Source organism: Mytilus californianus, unplaced genomic scaffold (genome assembly GCF_021869535.1).
Source record: "Mytilus californianus isolate M0D057914Y unplaced genomic scaffold, xbMytCali1.0.p SCAF_10, whole genome shotgun sequence".
In the NCBI taxonomy this organism is placed as follows: domain Eukaryota; kingdom Metazoa; phylum Mollusca; class Bivalvia; order Mytilida; family Mytilidae; genus Mytilus; species Mytilus californianus.
The window spans coordinates 78,247,457-78,270,104 of record NW_026262582.1 but is presented as its reverse complement, the minus strand read 5'-3'; the positions used below and the strand labels follow the sequence as shown (position 1 = coordinate 78,270,104).

The following is a 22,648-nucleotide window of genomic DNA, read 5'->3' as shown; positions in this document are numbered from 1 at the left end:
AAAGTTCAAATGAAGTGGATGTACTCAATTTTGGTCAACCGTAAGGCCTTCAACAACGAGAAAAACCCATATCGTGTAGTTTTCTTTTTATTATATCGCCGATGAAAATTAATCAGAAACTGATAAAGTGCTATCGAAATTAATTTAATACATTTTCAAACTATCAATCGTGTAGATATTCTTCTCTGTGTTTCAGAGCTGCCATCTATTACTATCACAGCGGATTTGCTGCCAGTAAAATACGGTGAAAAAGCACATATATTATGCGTTGTGGACGCCATACCACCTCCGACCGAAGTTTACTGGGAGAAAGAATTCAAAGGTATCACCAAAGTAATAAATAATGGAACCATTGGAACTGAAGGCATTACGGTTGCAAATCCATCACTTATATTGATCCATACCACAGATTCGGATGCAGGACTTTACAAATGCTTTGCAGTCAATGAATTTGGAATGGGTTATAGTTCTTCAATTAAACTCAACGTCATTGGAGGTAAACAAAATATAAACGAGTATATAATAGACTTCTACATTTATCGTCAAAGATATAGGCCTTATAGCAATTTTAACCTCAACTGCAATATGTTTTATTGGTTATGAATGATTTTGATTGATTGATTGGTGTTTAACGCCATTTCAACACTCTTGTGGTTTTTCGTAGCGGTCAATTTTTAACATTAGAGGAAGCCGGAGTGCCCGGAGAGGACCACCGAACTTTTGTAGAAAAACTGACAATCCTAGTCAATTAAAATAGGAGTCGAGCTCACCTGCCACGTGCAGAATTCGAACTCACAACCTCAGTGTTGACAGGCTAGTGATACAGTAGTTCGGATACAGTAGTACGACGGCTTAGACCACTCGGCCACTATGGTTATGAATGGAACAAAGTATGTGAGATTATGTCTCAACAGGAACGTCACTCGAATTTCCCATAATAATAGACATGGTCAATAAATGTCCTAACATAAAATCGGAAACTGAAATTGCCAGTAAAACTACTGATTAATTCTACTTTTTTCGAACTTTTTAAAGAAGACGAAAGATATTTATGTTTTGATGGCACATGAACTATTTCTGTGTTATCGGTATAACAATGATATACTATGGCCCCATTTAATTTTGATTAATATAGTATATAAATTAGAAAAAACAACAACGTTGTAATACTCTATATTATTGCAGGTCTTCCTGAAGTTGATGTTCCATCTATAACGCACCTTACAGGCATTGGTTATACAATAACTCTTACTTGTTCTATTAAAAATGCCTTTCCAGCAATTTCAAGGGTGTACTGGGAAAGATATGTACATGGCTCAATAACAAGACTTTCATCTGCTTCGATCGGAATCATGGGAGTCACCGTTGACAATCCATCGCTTATCATTCCATTGGCAATGGAATCGATGACTGGTGAATATACATGTTTGGCAGTTAATTCTGTCGGTACAGGAAGAAGCTTTCCTGCAAAATTGACAGGTGGGCCAATGATTATTTTTACACTAACATGTCTTTTAATTTAAATTGTTCTATTTTTCGTGTTGTCTTTGTCACAACATACTGAAGATACACATATGTAGGACAAAAGTCAGGGTGAAACATAAACATAAAATATTCATAATCTAATAGTTGGCATTTAACATGTTTGGTCTGTACGTTCCAAGCGAAGGTAAATCCAGAGAAACTCCTCTGACTCATCTGATTATAGCCTGTTCAATTAAAAGAAACCTTTATGAAACAATGCACTAGCCATGTAAAAGCATCTAATCGAAAACACGACCAACTATCATAAAAAGATAATATTTAGTTTGCATGTAAAAGGGAAGACACTTTTCAAATTTTTCCCATAATTAAACATTATGTTGAATAACAAAAATAATGCAATTGACATTGCAAAATGTAACGTTTGAAATTAAAATCTGCTTACTAAATTAGACAAAGGTTAATGTATATCATTTCTATCTTTTTCTGATTTATTATATCTTTTATGTATTCCTTGAAGCACGTATCATTATATAGTTACATTGCAAGTCTGTTTTATATCTAAATCCATGACAACACGTGCTTCCCATGACAACGCCACAACAATGCATATGAAAAAAAAAAGAAAAGCTTGATAAAACTCATAATTTCATGGTCGTACCATACAAATATTATTATACGAATCGAATGCTTCTATTGGTTATTTTATATAGTTGTACACGCATTGGTAGTGCGCACATTTTAGTATGAAATGCTTCTGTGCTTCGTTCAAAATTTGCTTCGGTCAACGCATTTTCAACCCAATAAAAATATAAAAAAAGTGCATTCAATTTTTAAATACAATTGTTGTCTCTAGATATAGTTATTGCTATGAAGAAACCTTCATAACTGAACAAATGCAAATGAAAAGGGTCATGTTCCTAGAACTAAAAAGAGTGACAAAATTAAGGCAACAGAGGTTTACCGATGTTTAAATCTCAAAATTAAATTCAAAAGAGACAAACAACATGTACAAGTTGACAAACAAAACCTTAGGAAATCGCACGAACTATAAAAGGAGCGAGACCGGTGCATCAACAGTTTAAGTGTGTACTGCTATGCATGCATGTAATTAAACGTGTGTAAACCGTGATCTTGTTTAAATGTAACTCTTTTGCTCTATTAATCTACCAATAACATGAATAACCAGTCAATCGATAAGGTAAATATTGCATCGTTCCTTGTGTCAAATACACATACATTTTTCGAGATTGAATACATTTATCTATTGATCACATAATGCCAGATTGAACTATGTGAACATTGTTCACGAAGAAACGATTGATAATGTATGCAAAACTTATTCTTTTCAGGACAGTTTGATACATTTTCCATCTATAGTTCTACTTCTAATATTAAACAATCATATTTCATTTTTCATTAAATACTGTTGTTACAGTATCATATGATTTTGATAGATTTGTGAAATTTTACTGTAAAGTTTATTTTTTTTTTTTTTTTTTAGTTAAGGCAGGTGTTACACCAGATACTAAATCTGAGGATAACGAAGACTACAGTACGTATAGTATCAGAAGATATCCTTCCTATACTGAATACTATACTGAATTTTTGTAAAATTATCTCTTACATTTGATCATCATTTATTAGTGGCAATGTTGAAGCAAACACTCTTCATTTTCAGATTGCAATAATCATAGTATATGCCCAATTAATAAATATAAATGTATTGATTAGACCTATGTGTGGACGGTAAACGATTCAAATAACTTTTAGAGTGTGATGATGTTCTCTTGTAACATATCCGTAATCGAGACAACATTATGTTCTTTTGGAATGTCATGTTAAGTAATACGTTGTACAATGCACCAACCGAAGTCCCTTTATGTGTGATATTGGTTTCTTTCTAGACAATGTCAAGGTGAACATTCACTACTAGCTTACAAGTTTTTATAATTTAACTTTTTCTAAATGTTTTAATTTGATAATTTTCTATCGAGGTTATCAATACTTTCACAGCTGACACAGTAGTTAAAGGAATAATAGGTGCGGTGAGTGCAGTAGCAGGAGTTGGGTCACTAGTTGTCGCTTACTTGGCTTACAAGCGCTCCAGAAAGCAGGGTCAGTGTATAATTGATTTGAATTGAGACAAAGCAATAGTGTCATTGTGAAATAGTACTAAGATAACAAAACTGATAAATTCAATGTTATAGAAAAGAAAGGATATGAAGTATACATCCATGACACAAACTCAGTACACGCACAGCAATATACACAACATGCAAAGAAACATCGCTTGTATTGCTGTTCTTCATATCAAAGTCATAATAAGGCCTTTAAAACGATAGATATAAGATGTGGTACGAATGCCTTTGAGACAACTCTCCATCAAAGTAACAATTTGTTAAAGGTAAACCATAATATTTCAAAGTACGGCCTGCAACACGGAGCCTTGGCTCACACCGAACAGCTAGCTATAAAGGGTCCCAAATATGACTATTGTAAAACCATTCAAACAGGAAAACCAACGGTCTAATCTATATAAAAAACGAGAAACGAAAATCAATTATGAAATAACATCAACAAACGACAACCACTGAGCAACAGGTTCCTGATATAGGACAGGTGCAAAACAAAAATGAATTAGATTGGAAATAGCAATATTCTTATGATAATTGATAATTTCAAAACGCCGTTTAGTTTGTCCTCGTGGATTTAACCAAACATTATCGTATTTGAATTTTAATACTTTTTATGAACAGCTTGATAGAGGAATACGATATTGACTTTGGACCACATCATACAGTCCCACAAAATGTACTGGAGAAGACACCTTTGAAATAGTCTCTCTGTTGAATAATCATCTATATGTTTAAAAGTTATGTATCTGGTGAAATTCAACCAAAGATCAATACCAGGATCTTGCTTCCCTCTACTGGTTACCCACATTTTATAAATTTTTTTTCAAACAGAGTTTATCGTTTGTTCGTGTCTGTCATAAGTGCTTCTCGTATGTTGGTTTGTTATAATTTAAACCGTTATTTTTCTTTTTTAAATTGTTTTACATTTTTGATGCCGGTGCCTTTTTATAGGTGACTACGCGATAATGTTCTTTCTCATTACTGAAGACCTAAAAGTGTTTACATCTACGTCATTTGAGCTCTTGATACTTGTCTCCCTATCAATAATTCCACATTTCCTTATTAAATATGTTTTTGCTGGGTCTAACAATAGTCAAAACAACCTGTTTTCCAATTCATTATCAATATTAATACTATTCCATACACAAGCTTTTGAAACACTGTAAAAGTGTTTTCTGTATGGTAGATATAAATCTGATTTTGATACTTAAGACAAAAACCTATAAGAGTGCATCAAGTCTAAATCACCATTCTAATGCAATTGGTTACAACAAATGACTTATATGCCTTTAGCACAAAAGCTCACAATTCCACACTTAAAGAAAAACTTGAAAAATAGTTCAAGTTTGGTTCTTAAAAGAGAATACACATATGAAGTTATAGGAAGGGACACATTATCATTAGATTAACTTCAATTTTGTTAAATGTAAATGTCAAAGGGAACACAATATGCATCACAATGGAATTCAATTGCTTTCGTTTTACTGCAAACTCATTCCTGTATGTTAAGGAGGCGGACAAAATACAAGACTTTTCAAAGAAAAACGAAAAAAAGCTAGCGTCAACCCAAACCTTATTTTTCCGCTATATAGTGTCCTCTTTCAGAATTCTTCCGATTTGAAGACAATCTTAATTGCATCTTTTTTACAGAATTTTAAATAACGTTATCAGCGATATCTTTACGTTTACTTCATATGTTGTCGAACATCACGATTTGACAAGGAGTGGAGGTTCAAAGCAACATTTTACGCCAAAATAGAATGATTACAATTTACTTATTCTGAACTATCCATTTCTATCTAGGATCAATCCAGTAACAAATGAATACAGAGTTAAAATGTCCACATTGATGTAATGTACCGTACAGCGTTTACTACTACCATGATTAAGGGTCGCTGCTTCCAAGAAAACTATTGCATTACGAGTTCTTAATGGCACACAGATTAAGTCATCCTTTCAATTGTGACTGCCTTGGTCAGCGACTATGTGTGTCACCACTGACAGTTTTCATGTTCCAATTATCGTAGCTTTACAGAGATTATGACTTCACCGGAAGCGACTTACAAGCACTAATAAAATAATTTTGATCTGAAACTATCATTTTGATCTGAACATCATCTGAAAAGTTTCATTAATAAAACATTCAGTCATGCTATTTTATTCAGCCAATTTTCCACGGCGGTCAATTCAGTACTGTTCAGACAATTCTCTTACAGTCAATTCAGTTCTGTTCGGTAACTTTGCAGAAAATTCAGCATGATGTTGATATGTACAGGTAAAACAGTACTGAATAGTCCGAACAAAGACAGAACAGATCTAAATTGACCACAAGTGAATTGTCTAAACAATACTAAATTTACCAAAGTGGATACATCTGAATATTGACTGAAAGACCGAAAATAACAGTTAAATGTTTAGTCTTTTAACAGCTATTCTAATGAAAATGACCGTTTCAGATTAAAATTGGGTTACCAGTGAAGTAAATGTTTACTTTAACTTGGATAAATAGATAAAACGAGGTGATGTCAGTACTCGCACAACATATCCTTCTAACATACAATAATTATTTAAAGTCAATAGTTTTTATTCTTATCTATAGAAATGGCGAGAAATTCAGACACATGTGGTAATAGGAAAACAAAGGATGGGATAGCAAACCATGACACAAAATCAGCACATGCACAGCAAAACAATATAAAAAACAGAAAGCATAGGTAACTCTCCATCACAAAACAAAAAATATTGAAAATCGTTTGACTGTTATATAAATAAGGAGATGTGGTATGTTGACCAATGAGACAACTATCCACCAACGGTAAATTGAAGTGGAGGTAAGCAATTATAGGCAATTGTACTGCTTTCAACAAGGAGAAAAAACCCATACCGTATAGTCTGCTATAAAAAGCCCCGACATGGAAATTGTGAAACAGTTCAGTTGAGAAAACAAACGGCCTAATGTACAACAAAACAATTTACGGAAAGAAAATATGACGGAACACTTTCATTAAAATTATACTTTGCTCAATAGATGATCAAAAGAGGAAAAAATACAGAACTACGACAAATGACAGTAGAAGTATGCATGGCACAAGGTATGTAAAAGTTTTTGTTTCTTCGTAAATTCAAATCAAATATGTGTGCCCATGTCTCGTCATTTTAAAAAGATATGTTTCCTTGATTTTTATCACTTCGCAAAGAAGGTTTTTAAAGTATGACATTTAACATTGTACAAGATAATGAATAACGTTGTCAAAATGTGCATTTTGTTTGTGGAAATATGTATTGCTTACTGTTATTAGCATGACATTAACTAACTCAAAAAAATGTTTTAGTTAGTTTCCCTTTAAATAGTAACATAATAAATACATGGCTTATTCTTATATTTGAAATAATGTCACGTTCCTGTTTGTAAGATGCAAAATTGTGAAGTTCTGAAATCTTTTTAGATTTTACTTAAATCTAAAGCGTTTTAAATATTAGTACATACGCGTCTTATCTTGTATATTGATCCGTTACTTCAAATAATAATCTTTTAACTTTATATTGTCTAAATAACATCGATATTATCATCAATAATATGTTAAGGATAGAAAGTACCTAGCCAGTAACAAAAATAATCAAGTCACAAAATATCAAAGGAGAAACAATTGCAAATGGCAAACACGGGTATACATTTTCCGTTCTCAGTCTGTCTTGATCAAATATTGCACTTCGCAATTAAATAAGCAACATCAGTTGATTTTCGTGTCTTTAGATAAAGGGCTTTAGGTAGGGGTTTTAAAATTTATTTATAAAAATAAGAAAAAAGATCAATAGTATATGCAATTTAGTATTACACAGTAATTGTACTCTTAACTGCATGTGAAAATCCTGAAAACAGCAAAGGTGAAGTCTTGTAATGAGTGTAAGTTTATTTTCCGATGAATTCAATACACATTGATACAGTTCAGACATTATGCTTGTTGTCAAACCAAAACTGTTAAGTAGCTTTTTTCGGACAATTCAGTCTGATATAAATGTGTACAGTTAAATGAGAACAACTAATAACCCGAACAGAGACTGAAACAGTCTAAATTGTCTTCAACAGAATTGTGTGAACAGTGCTGAATTTACTGCAGTGGATTAGTCTGAAAAATGGCTGAAACATTGAACATGACTTAAGAACATATTTGTCAGTCTTTTAATACCTGTTTCAGACCAAAATGATTGTTTAAATTCATAATGTAGTTCAATTTTTCAGTAACGGGCAATTACCTTATTTTAAGCGAAGAAGTTTATTTCTTCAATAGCATGTATGTATTTTTTTTGCAACGCATTTACTTGCAACATACCTTATTTCACTTAACCAAGAAACTTAATGTATTGCATGCTATATGAGGAATAATAGAAACATGAATTTGAAAGTTAATCTCATGTATTTATCCGTTTTCTCTGTCTTAAAATGCTAAAAATCGAGGAAAATGGGGATTAATTATTAAGAAGATTTAACTACAGCTACGATTCAACATCTTCAAATATCAACAATGTAATCAATCGGAACTTTTTGTTCTTATAATTATGTACTAATTCCAGTTTTAATCTCGATTTAATTATAAACTATTTGAATTCAAAAGTCTCTGAAGAAAGGTGTCAAATTATATTTGTATCTTATCCTTAATATCAAGTCATATCATGAATAAACATTTCCCTGATAACCAACTCTCTACATTTCATTATTATAATATAAAACATGCGAAACGGACATACCAAAAAACATTTCAGCAAAATACTTCTTTTGAAAAAGAAAACAAGAGTTACAGTCAAACTTGAGTAAACTGGACCCTGAATAAACCGGTTTCCTGTCCATTCCAGCCGAAAATTAAAGTCCCATTTTTTTCCCCTTCAAAGTCTTTGTTAAAATACCCTTTGTAAACCGGCCCCTGTGTATTCCGAATTCCGGTCTAATGATGCAGTCCCAATACTCTTAATTACATCAATATTACCTGTCAAAACCGGTTTGTCTAATTAATTTAAAATGATAACAGTATTGATCGATATGCAATCAAGACATATTTGTTTATACAAGATGGCTTTTCAGGATAATCAATTAGCCAGGTGTTAAACCGTGAACTTACGATGGTACAGTAGTGAGCTGTATTAATAAAACACTACAAAAGTGTAAATAAAACTAAAAGACACGCCGAATATATCTCGGATAGAACTTACGTTGTAACTTAGATAATTTTTTTTCAAATCGCGGAGTTAGAAAATTTACATCCTGGGTTCCCTGGTGTGAACCCCTAAACCAATGACCCTGATAAGGAAGAACACCCGGATGACAACAATCAATCAGTATTGTACACTGTACGACAATGTTTTGATCGTGATGAAATTTTGTTTAATAAAATTCTGGCTTTTTAATCGGCTATACCAACGTCGGAAATGAACGATGGAAGTAAAACGAAACTCTCGTGTCACAACACGCTCGAGGATTATGATGCAAATGAAAACAATGAACACAAAGTGAAAGTGAAAGTGACATGTCGAATACTGATGCTACCGAGGTCTATTTTACATACTAATATATGGATAAAAGGGTTAAAATATATTTTTTTTTAATTCGAGGAACAACCAGTTTCTTAAATTTATATAGCCAATGAATAGGGAGATTCAAAACAACGATCTTGCGAAGTTATTATGTTATTGCGTTTTGTATTAATGAGTTTATAGCTTACAATCAGTCAGAACTTTTACATGCAATATATCGGACATCACAAGTCATTAACTTTCGGTCAAAATGGAAACCTGAATAAACCGGCCCACTGTCCAAACCGGCCCTTTTTCCATAGTTCCCTAGACGTCCGCTTTATACAGGTTTTACTGTATAATTCTGTTCACGGGAAAATTAATTTATACATAAAAAATTATACAGATCCTATTTGATTTCCTTTCAAGTAAACACTATTTTGTGTGTATGTTTGGATCTTAAATAGAAACTAAAAGACCTAACTGTGTTTGTTCATACCTTTGACTTGAATTCGATTTTGGTAAAGGAAAATATCATTTGAAATCAAATAGCCATCACCGTTCAGTTCTACAAGTAAACCAACGAACTGTATACTTAGACAAGATTGCATAATACGTTTGAAAAAAATACATTTTGAATTGAATAATATCATTCATGAATTAACTACAATGCATACTATATAATTTGCATATTATAAGAAATATTTCTCTGTTTCAGTCCCAAGAACACTGCAAAAAATGGAAATGGTATGGAAGCTTATGCACAGTTTAGATGGAGGAACATAACATTTAAAGTTTGATCACATATTTTGCGACTAATGAGAACAATCGTATGAATTAAAAGCGAGATTGTTTTTATTAAATTTTGAGGCAAACATTACTATGCAGTGATCTGACCAGAAAAATCGCATCGTGTATTGTTTTTTTTTTATTTTGCTTTCATCTATGTTTATTATGTTCGCTATATCAATTTTTGAATTGATCAGTACCTACACATGTAATCGACTTTTATCGTTAAAATGCAGAAATCTAAAATGGTATATTTCAGTCAAGGAATACACGCTTATAAATCAATCAAAACTAGGATATTGTAAATACCTAATTATTGGTAAAAATTTAGACATACGAGATAGGTTTCTTTCGACAAATAAAAAAAAAGCAAAAAGAACCTTGCATTTTAAATGAGAAAGCAGTGCATTAATCACTTCCTACAATCGTAATTATCTTTCACGCATGTTTTTTTTTCAAAATAGAAACAATACATTATATTTGTTCGAAACGATTTTCCTGATTTCCCCTTATCAGGAACGCTCAAAACTTCTTAAAAATGAAGATCAAAGGTGTATTAGTATTTGAATATATAAGGAGCTATATGAGCTAAGAGGTCCATTAAGAGTAGCCAAAACCACCTAGGGTTAATGATTGCCTGGAGGAGTTGAAGCATAAGTTTTAGTATAATTTTATTAGATATGCACTGAAAATTACAACCTGATCAAATATGTTTTGAAGAATTACAGTAGTATTTCGCCTAAATAAAATTTATAATCGTGACGTCTTGAAACGACTGAATACATGTATAAACTGTTTGGTGGTCGTGCGATTCTCCAAGTTTTTTACATATAACTGTGGAGTAATATAAGTATAATGTATTTAGCTTCTGCTGTATACTTTACACAATTACACTTCTAAATTCGACATTTTCTATTTCAGGATCCAAAAAGGTGATAAGTAGTTGTTAGCAGCATTCATGAAACCATGGGACTCAACGAAACCATGTATTGGCTGACAATAAATAATCTATGTTGGTGTAATTTAATTCGATTTGAAGTTTTTAAAACGATGCATGTAACATTGCTCGTTTGTTTCATTTATTAAACTTATACTGAATTCTGATTTAATTTATATCTAACAGAGTAGAATTTTACATTTTAAAACATCACCTAACAGTTAGTTCTGATATGCATATTGTAGAAACCGTATACATAAATGTAGAGTACTTGATAAATGAGTTTTTGAGTGGTTTTATCGTTTTCCTATATCTCATCTTTCGATGATGTTGATAAATCATCAAAAATACTTTAACTTTTGTATGTATATGTACTTAATTATTTTTTAGTTTATTTTAGTAGTTCATTGGTAGATAGTAATAAACACTTACAAACTCTATTTGTTTTGTTTTCTTTAAAACGTGTATCTTTATTGCAATGACTATTGTACAATAACATTGAAAAATAAATATTGTCCGTCTTTAAAAATATTTAAAAGGATTTTTTCAGTACTTATTGTACTCTTAGAAACAGTGTCCATTGAGTGATTCAAATTGAACGATTTATTTTAGTTTAGTTAATGTAAAAATATCATCGATCTGTTCATGTGGAAATAACCTGCGCAAAAACAAATTTAGATTTAAAATAAACATGATGCCGTCTTTGAAAATACAAATTATTAACAAATCAATAAAGAGCAGCCATTATACGTATTATTCGTAAATGAAAAAAAAAAATGAAAAAAAAAACCAGCAAAACATTTTCTTGACGTTTACACTTTTCAAACGGCTAAACTTGTTATAAAACTTTTAAACAAATCGTGAAAATGACAATTTTAATTCGTTTAGAACGATAATTTTCATTGGACGTTGACAAATATTTTGATGGATTAGACTCCACGTTCTATCAGTCCGTAACAAGTAATGCAACCATTTTAAATTCCGTTTTTTTTTGCTATGTAATTTCTCACACAATAAACAAAAAAGTTTCATTTTGTCATTATTTAAACCATTCAGAAGGGTACGAAAAGTATTAATACGTCTAGCGTTTATGTTTGACATGAGCTACGCATCACTAGGTGAACTCAATATGCGACAGTAAAATCTACGTTTCACGAAGGCCAAGCTTAAAATACAATACAGTAATATCCGAAAATCAAAATTCTTGACTAAATAATTAACCAGTTAAAGATAGATACCGTTCATTAAAATCCAAATCATTAATACAGACAAAGACACAGAGAAGAAATTGGGATACCTAAACAACGTCAGATGGTTAAAAACAAATCACCGTCCAATGAAAGGAAATTTAACAAATTGGACCGAATAAAACGTCCTTTTTGTCGTAAAGTTTTTTGTAGAGTTTGCCATGTGAAACTGATATATCTAAATTTATGATAAGTAATTTGGCAGTGTATTAAGGCAATTCATGATTATATAACGAAAACATATCATCAAGATAGCAGTAAGTGTTCTCACAAATGGGGTTTAGACTGGTCCATACTGAGTTTTGCCATAATCTGTGTTTCATAACAATCCAGGAACAAGTCTGATATTTAAGGGACACAAAAAGTGCCTATAAGATACTACAACCTGTCAATAAACGGTATTGCCGAAACTTGCATAGATATTGTCAAGGTGAATATTTACAGATTTAATCATCTCATCATATTTCTATAAGTATATCTAACATATTCATTAGAGAGAAAGGCTTTAAATGAGTTGCAGCAAAACATTTGCAATACGGTTTTTCAAACGACAATCTAATTAAGTAAGATTTATTTGTTTGATAAAACTGTGCCAAAGTGTAGCGTAAATGAGTCTAGATGACAAAACTGTCAACCAATTTCAAAGGACCACAACAAGCACGTTATCGATCGAAAACATCGAAAGAATTGTTAAAAGATAACTGTTTACAACGAAGCTATTAAACCAAGAGTGGTGAAGTTGAAATCATCCCTTCGAACATAGTACGGACGCCATCACGAATTGGTTGACCGTTGTGGAATCACAGATGACGACGAATATTTTTCAATTATCGTAACCACAATCCCGTCCTCTTCCCTCGAATATGAACTACCCGATAAAATTATTACCGGTTTTGTACTTACAGCAACAACAAGACGTATGCTACATGCAGAAAAAGATTTGCGTACCTTTCCGGAGAACCTATGATCACCCCTGTTTCTGAGAATTATTCGCTCGATTGTAACATATTCATTGAACTTAGACATTTCATAGTTGGATTGATTGATTGGTTCTTGATTGCTTAACATCCTATTATATTTGGAGAGCTTACTTATCTTTTAGACACAGATGAATAAATCTCTATGACATGGAAATTACCTCCTGCCCAATTACTTTAATACTACATTTTGATTTCAAATATTCATACATATATGAAAAATACTAAACGTTTTCCTTTTCATGAGGGTCTTGAATGACTGGGTGTAATACAACCCCCCCCCCCCCTTTTGAAGCACTTGAGTTATAGATAACATTACATAGTTCATTTGCTTGCTAACAAGTCAACTCTCTAGAGAGTCGAGCGTCCTCAGTTATTAACCAGTCGAATCTTTTTTTTTTTATAGGTTTGAACTGTGATTTTAAGTATTTGTTTAAGTGCCGTCAGATCTAAGTAGTAACACTTTCTGATTTTACATAACATGAATTTAATGATAAACAGGCAAGTAATGGGGGTTTAAACTATATTCTGGAAATTGTGTGCATCTTTAAAGATGGAAACTGTCCAGTTTAACCAAAAAAAAATATTATTTAAACATAAAATGGATTGACAAGATTTCAAACTGATAGAACACAGTATACCTTCATCATTTGGCATTACTCGTTTATCGTCACTAAACCTTTTCAAAATGCAATTTAGATGAGCTTCACAGGATTTCTGGTTTTCAAGGCTAAAGTTGTTTTTCATATCTCGGTTTATCAATAGCCCAGCCGCCGCAATGAATAACACTTAAAAGAGGGGCGAAAGATACCAGAGGGACAGTCAAACTCATACATTGAAAATAAACTGACAACGCCATGGCTAACTTTGGGATTAAAGTAGAAAGTACACACGAATAGAATATTTCTAAAAACAGAAAATTTTGCAGACAAAAATGTGCAAGTGCCAGAATTTACCTACTCTCAGGAAAATTATTCCACATTTCAAGAACTATATAAATAAAAGCATGGATTGATTATACAGTTGTTATTTTAACGTAGTGTCCTTTTAATCAAAAACTTTAAGACAAGAACAACCTGCAATTATTTTAAAAATAAGGAGATCTGGTATGATTGCCAATGAGGCAACTATCCACCAAATGAAGTGAATGTAATCATTTACAGGCAACCGCACGGCATTCACCAATGAGAAAAACCCATACCGTACAGTCGCCTATAAAAGGCTCCGTCGTGAAAAATTTGAAACAATTCAATTGAGAAAAACGAACAGCCTAGCTACATGTTAATTGACTGACTCGTTAATTGACTGTCTATACTTTTTATAAGACTTTTAGGGTTATAAACCTTAGATGACGGTTATTTGTTAGTTATATCTGCCTAATATCTTACAAACTATGTGCAGAGTTAACACGCATCATGATCAGCTATGCAAGATATATTAAAGTGCTTATATTATAAAAATTTAGATTTTTTTCTTAGAAGAGTACATATCTTATATGTATTTTTCTTTAGTATGTTTTTTTTACTCAATCATCTTAACATTTATTTGTATTCTTATGATGAAAACTTTTATACATCGACAGTAATCAAAACTAGTCAAACAATCATTGATCTACTGAATACGCCAATCTTGAGTTGTTTTTAATCATATATGAGTAACACAGGTTGACACGGGGTCAATTAGCGTAAGAGACGGCATCGAACAATCGGTTCTTACTTCGACGTAATATCATTATCAATGTGCAATCGGAAATCTACGGGTAAGTGCACGAAATCGACATTCGTCGACATAGATCATCATTGACATCATTTTACCTCAAATATCAATCATTGCAGTTGTTTGTCATATGTAAGCATTGCTGTCTTTATCATGTATATCTTGAAAGCTAAAACAGAAAGTGTAAACTAGAAAACAATAAGTGTTCATTATTTTTTCAAGATCCAAGTACAATACCTTTAAGATCGACAACAACGCAAAATTATAAAAAAAGAACCAATTTTGACTTAGTATATGCGTTATAGTAATTGAATTACCATTTCTTAGTGAAACCAAGCATTTCTGTTTATTATCTTGAAAACTATAAAAGCTACACATCAATTGTAAACAACAAAAATGATTGAAACCATCAATTTACATATACTCCTTCAAGTAGTTATCGCCCTTAAATGACGATTGTTGAATATTTTCTTATCATGTTTTTTACGTTTATATCATGGTATATGTTACCAGATTAGAGATTAAGACGACTTGAAGTCCACTGTTTTGTGAGTTTTTCTGTACCTTTTTAAAGCTTTTGATGACACAACAAAATAATTAGAAAGTATTAAACTAATTTATTTTTGCAGCACATCAAAGTGTCTGTCACTGGTAAATTTATACTAAAGTCTTCCTCAAACGATCATACGATCATACTACTGTCATGATAAATTATAATATGCTTTGCATTGACAACATAAGTTACATTTTTGTAGTGGTTTTGTACTAGTCCATTCATACATTTGCAGTAGGCGTTCACATCATAAACATATTGATCTTTTATTGATGAATTGTTTTGATGACCTTCTTCTCAATATTACATAATTGTCAGCTTTTGTCCATCTTATTAAGGAATGACTGTATCATTTTTCTGTCTTTGAAGAAATAACATAAAAAATGTGGTGCTCACTGAATAACCCGCGCAGCGGGTTATTTAAAAGTGTGCACCACATTTTTAGGTTATTTCAAATAGACAGAAAAAATAATACCGTCATTCCTTAATACGATGGACAAAACCATTCCTCATAATTTAATTCTAAATTCCATCTTTAAAGAGTAAATCATGCAAAAACGTTGATGACGTCACGATCACATGAAAAAAATTATGTCTATGAGCTGATAGATTAAAAACTTTCAGCCAATCGGAAGATGTGTTACATCCAAAATATAAATTATTCATTGATCAACACATATTTTGTTTGTAGATTTCCTCTAAATATCTTAAACTGTGTTTATTTAAACATTTACAAATTTTTTACACTATACACGTTATTAATTTTAAAAAATAATTATCATTCATAGAAATATAGTAATAACTAACTATTTATGATTCTTTTGGGGTAAAATTAACGAATCGTGTCTGTTTGGGTTCTAATTTTGTCAATATAACTGAACTGTAAATAATTGTCATGCCGCGGGGATGTTTTACTTACTACAAAACCAGGTTTTACACACAATTTTCTTCAAATGGCCTGTACTTACTCATGAACATGACAGTTCTCTCCTATCGTGTCGTTGGTTGACATAATTTTACGTTTGATTGTATCAGTTTGTATGGACTTACCCCATTTGAATTTACTTAGGAATTCAGTATTTGCGTTAATATGTTTTTTATTTAATTACTTATTAGTACTAACTTATGCGTTTTGTACTTTGAAATCGACTTCTTCAACTGTACAACGAATTATTAATTTCTACTAGTAGTTTTTAGAGAATCTGCGACTTTTCTGTAGGTCAAAATGAAGTCAAAACATTCCAAATTTACCATCCATACGTTATTGATATACTATAGTAATAGAACAGGTAATGAGAAGCCAGTGAAGGTGTGGTATTGTACATATAAAGTACCACTATTAAGAAATTGTAAATACAGAAATTCCTTCACCAACAGTTGGTTTTGAGGAGTGGTTCCCATATCGATTTAACATTGATTAGTAAATACTTGAAATGAAATTATGTAATGCAATTTAGGAATATGACAGTTGTTTTACATATGTTTGATGTGTTTGAGCTTTTCATTTTGCCATTTGACAAGGGACTTTCCGTTTTGTATTTTCCCTGGAATTCGGTATTTTTGTTATTTTATTTTTTACTGCTTTAACTGCAATTACCTCATTATTATCTGTTTCTCTTTATCTACACATGTTCAATAACATAATCACCAAATGAAGTGCACGCTGCATTTGTTTGCACCTGTCCTAAGTCAGGAGCCTGTTGTTCAGTGGTTGTCATTTGTTGGTGTGGTTCATCACGGTTTCTCGTTTCTCGTTTTTTATATAGATGAGACCGTTGGTTTTCCTGTTTGAATTGTTTTACACTAGTCATTGTGGGGCCCTTTATAGCTTGCTGTTCGGTGTGAGCCAAGGCTCCGTATTGAAGACCGTACTTTGACCTACCATTGTTTACTTTTTATACATTTTGACTTGGATGGAGAGTTATCTCATTAGCACTCATACCACATCTTCTTATTTATATTGATTTATATATGACAAAAACATTGTATGTCGAATAGAGTTTAAATTTTGACTTCTGAGAGGCACAAGGAAATGTGATTGGCTTATAATTAAACAGTAAAAAATATGTCTTTCAAACTCATTTCAATCAGGACTTTAAAAACTAAGAGAGTATATTTACACTGCAGCAATACGCACAGTAAAATTCAATTTACAAGAAGTCCGAGTCCGATGTTAGAATAGGTAACAGAATAAACTACGCAAAACGACAATAATCAACATAAATTAACAAAGGACTATTAGCAGTTACTGAAATGCCAGCTTCAGACCTCAATTAAACTGATTGAAAATTATGTCTTCATAATATGAAAATCAAGCACAATCCATCCCGTTAGCATTGTTAGGGGTTTAGTATCATACCATCATACAATTAACGATATAAGAACATAACAGTATAGTTGTTTTGCAAAATGCAAGTTGCTAGGTAGTTTCTACGGAAAATACAAGTATAAAACTAATGCCTGGGACAAACCAGCTTATATGTATGAATAATGTCTTGGTGTTAAACACGCATTTCGAGTTGTATATGCAAATGCACACATTAAACTCTGTAAAGAATGGTTGTTTATCAAAATAAATATCAGTTACTATATTGAAGGAAACAAAGTGCCTTATATATATAGACAATCTTTTGTCATCATATTTGTACATGGACTCCCTCAAATAGCTGTCGCCCTTACTTAACGATTGCTGAAACATTTTGATATCTACATTATATCAACACTGATCAATGCATATCATTAAAGTTGAGGGATGAAGTTGAGTGTAATCCCCATTTTGCATGAATTAATCTGTAGTTACATGTATGTATCCATTTTCCTGACTTGAAAACCAATAATTCCAAGTGGTGAAGTTGAAGTTATCCCGTCGTTATTTTACGGACGCCATCACAAATTGGCTGACCATTATGGAATATCCGTATCACAGATAAGAGCCGGTATGATCCAATTGTTGTAACTACAATCCCATCTTTTTTTTCCCGAAATGTTACCAACCGAATTCAGACTTACTTACATGAGCAACACGACGTGGAGCAAGATCTGCTTACCTTTCCGGAGCACCTCAGATCACCCCAATTTTTTTTGGCGCTCGTGTTGCCCAGTTTTTAATTTTCTATGTTGTGATTTGTGTACTGCTTCTTGACTGTTTGTCTTTTTCTTTGCAGTCATGACGTTATCAGTTTATTTTCAACTTATGAGTTTGAATGTCCTTTGATATATTTCGCCTTTGTTTTTTACATGCATTTGCATCTATACTAGCACGGGTCGAGAACACTGCTGAAGTACTGTTAATCGTTGAGAGTATCCTTAGGTATGTAGTAAGTGTTTTAGGACAGACATAATTTATATTGTGTGTTAAGCGGTGACACTTAGTCGTAGAAACAATGAAAAACTGGGCTATGTTATTAATTTCATAATGACTGTCATGTTTTGTTTGATGTTATGATTTTGTCGAGTTGTATTTAACTTCATTATTGTATTGTCTTATCGGATCTCCAGTCTCCTTTTTATTAACATTTTCCATCATTCCGTGAAAAGTATAAAAGTGACTTGAAAAAAACCTTACGTATATGACTTCTCATTAACAACTGAAGAAACAGATCATCCGCTTTACCAACAAAATAATAGCAATAATATATTTCTCTGGTTTGTGACATCGGTGTATGAAATATTATATTGTCGGCAGAATAAGTAGTCTGAGAATTTGTTTTACTAACTTAGCATACGATTAAGTACGATTAATTAAATTCTTACAAAATTTACTTCAATTTGCAGATACAATACAGCCGACTGAAAATCCTTTTTTTCGGTTACATCTAATGCTTACTTCTTCCGTTTGTCTAATATGTCGAAGTGATTCACAATTTTTTTTTATGGCAAGGTAGATATTATCATTGTTTTAATATATTATATTTTAGCACATTCTGTTGTTTACATTACAAAATGTAGTAATGACGTTATGTGTTAAGGAATAAAAATATTGAAAAAACATCAGCAAAAATTAAAGCTTCCTTATTTCAGATAAAATTGTTAAGATCAGTTTATGTTATTCATTGATGTTCTTAAAATTGGTATAACACAAGTTAAATTTCACAAGTATAACCAGCAAGGTTACTTCCGTTGTCACATCCATGATCATGGAACTTGTATCTATCTCTAGCATTGAAAAACATGCAGTCGTTTTCACTGTCAATTCTACCATCAGGTCCCTGATGAAAGGCAAAGGCAAAATACGTCATCTTTGTGGCTTTACCACGTTTAATCCATCTCCAATCTTCATTTGGTAGGTATCTATTGATATTACGTCCATCAACGTAGTAGTGTTTACCTGTAAGGAAATCATATTTATCATCATCATGAAATTTGCAATGCCTATGCATTTTATTACAATGTAATCATCGTTGCTTTGTTAACCAATGGTAGCGTTTGAAAGAGATCGAGAGTAGCAGCATAACCCTTTTAAGACATTTTATGAAATATAACTACTAAAACGAATACAATCAGTCGCTGTAATATATAAAAAAAAACTGCTGTTTCAGTGCAAAACTGTATTTACCACCTGACTTGATAGTATAATGTATTACGTAAACTTTCAAAGTAAATATTGAATTTAGTGTCCTAGTAAACATTATAAAGAAATCCAAAATTGTCTGAGCTTATACATGCAGGTATGTTTTAGTGTGGATGAGCTGGAACGTAAAGTTAAGCAGAATTTATACGTCTGTTGAAGCACTGACTTAACAATACAGATATTGAATTATTTTGTCGTAAGATTTTGAAAATCATTTTCACATCCACGATTATATTTTTATTATCATAGTTCTGATTTTTTAAGCGGCCTTGATTATTACTTAAGTACTTTTTCGTTTGATTAGCTCCTCAATGTTTGTACATGTATAAAGTTACTTTTTTAAAATATTTTGTCCTCGAGCATCACTGGGGAGACATTAAATTGTCAAAACTAATCATCGCCATTTGAACTCGAATGAAAACGTGTCTCACTTGGAATCTTAATTTATATCCTTTTTCTTATATTATATCTGGTACAGTTAATTAGTATCAGGAATTGTTCTCAATGAATGTCAAATCGAAAACAATTCCTAGCATGCAAAACCTCTGAATTGTATGAGAGTCCCATATAATTACATTATATTGACTGCAATGTATGAGCAAAACAAACAGATATAAAAGGAAAACAAATATAAGTAAACCATTGTAAAATCAAACATTTTAAAACTGACATATGTCAAGGGAAAATCACCATGAAAATATCATCAAAACACTTGATTACATGATACTTATAATTACCTAGCCACTAAATTCACGCGAATAAAGCTAGCATATGTAATATTGTTTAGCTTTTGTGTGATGGCCTAATTATTTTTAGTATTCCATATTAAATAAACTCATCATAGATACCAGAATTAAAATTTTGTATTTTCGGCAGACGCGCGCTTCGTCTACAAAAGGCTCACCAATGACGCTTGAATCTAAAAAAGTGAAAAACGCAAGGTTCGAAGTTGAAGAGCATTGAGGACCAAAAATTTCTAAAAGTTTTGCCAAATACAGCTAAGGTAATCTATTCCTGAGGTAGAAAAGCCTTAGTATATCAAAATATTCATCTTTTCTATATACTAGTACTACTTAATAATTAATCCGGATAAGATACGCATTTATCTCGACGATAGGAATCAGGATATGTGGTGAGATTGTCAATGAGACTTTTATCCACTCGTGGATTTAATAAGTTATGTTTATTAAATGCATTCATATTGCTGTAACCTCTGGTATAGTAATTCTTTTTTATGTTCGACAAATCCATAGGTAAGTTTAACAAGCTTGGTCACAAGAAAGATGTAATTTGACTTAAATTACGTTCCGATGTTCACATGCATATGATTAGATGTTTAGAAATGTCAAAACGGTCTCCATGGTTAACTATAAATATTAACGTGCACTCTTAATTCACAACAGATACTCGTTATCCAATTCAATATAAATAATACACATTTGAATACAAAACCTTGCTACTATGAAAAAAGGAGTGTTAAGGATGAGAATAAGGCGGACTGAAATCTTAACAAAGTTTTATCCGCATGAACCCACATTGACGTAATTTCTTGTTTCGACCTACCTCTAACTCCCATCTATACACTATGATATACGTAACAAGTAACGTTCCACGTTTTCACATGCATCGATTGACTCTCATGCTCACACTTTCCATCTACAAAGTTCGTCAAACTACGCACCTTGTTAAAACTCACCTTTGATCGAATTATTTACGCTATGCGAATTTCCTTAACATTCTTGTATAGTCTTACATTTTAGCTCATTTGTTGGCTTTTTAACCTGTTTTCCCCGTCTATTTCTAATAAAGAAAATTAAAAAAAAAACATACGTGCATACAAAAAAGGAAATCCTTATTTGCTTTCATCGTTCTATATACTAGACGTTTCTCAACCACTTACCTTTAACTGTATTCTGTACGACTTCCTGGTTAAACATCTCTCTCAGTTGTTGACTCAAATTTGACATATTAAATTCAGCATAAAGAGGAGCTTGAGCGTTATTATTCAGTGCAGGAAGCCGTATGTTTGTTTTTTTCATCAGCTCTACAAGTTGCGAAAGCCATCGAAAAGTAGAACAGCCAGACACTATGCACAGCAGACATATTTGAAATCCTTGTATAACTTAACAGTGGAAAACTGAAAGACTGTGGACACAAACCTATACTTTTAAGGTGATCATTTGAAGTGCGAACATCAAAAATAAGTAATTATGTTGGAATTTAACAGTACATGTCGGATGTTAGTTCAACAAATGCGTTATTGAATGTCTCCTTGACTAGGTGTCATAGTGTTCCACCTTTTTAAGCACTTGTGTTATAGATATAATTAGAACGTTCGCTTCCTTGCTAATAAGTTAACTCCCTAGACAGTCGATTGTCATCAAATATCAACCAGTCGAAAGTTTGTCTGTGATTGGTTCGAACTTTAATTCTAAGTGTTTGTTCAATTGCCATCAGGATTGTAAGTAGTAACATGAAACACATTTTAATGATTAGCAGAAAAGAATTGCGTAATTTTATGACTGTGAAATTTTACCAAGTACAATCCTGTCTATATATTATATATTGTTGATGTTTTTCTGAAATTGTATAGCATTTCACAGCGGTATTATATTTTTACTTTAATTATTCATCTCTTAGTTGATCAACTTTGTATTTACATTGTATCATAGATCAAATTTATTCGTTCAGTGTATGTTCATTTGAGTGACTACGTTTTTTAATTGAGTTAAGC

General features: G+C 32.0%; 1 protein-coding gene across 1 annotated transcript; it reads left to right on the top strand.

The window, feature by feature from the left end:
• The first annotated feature begins 287 nt into the window (after positions 1-287).
• On the top strand, positions 288-11,289 carry LOC127718601 (uncharacterized). The gene is made up of 7 exons (XM_052224675.1): positions 288-496; positions 1,186-1,479; positions 2,987-3,037; positions 3,499-3,600; positions 6,649-6,712; positions 9,844-9,872; positions 10,836-11,289. The coding sequence occupies exons 1-7, from the start codon at positions 457-459 to the stop codon at positions 10,862-10,864; spliced, it is 609 nt and encodes a 202-aa protein (XP_052080635.1). The 5' UTR covers positions 288-456; the 3' UTR covers positions 10,865-11,289.
• The last annotated feature ends 11,359 nt before the right edge of the window (positions 11,290-22,648 follow it).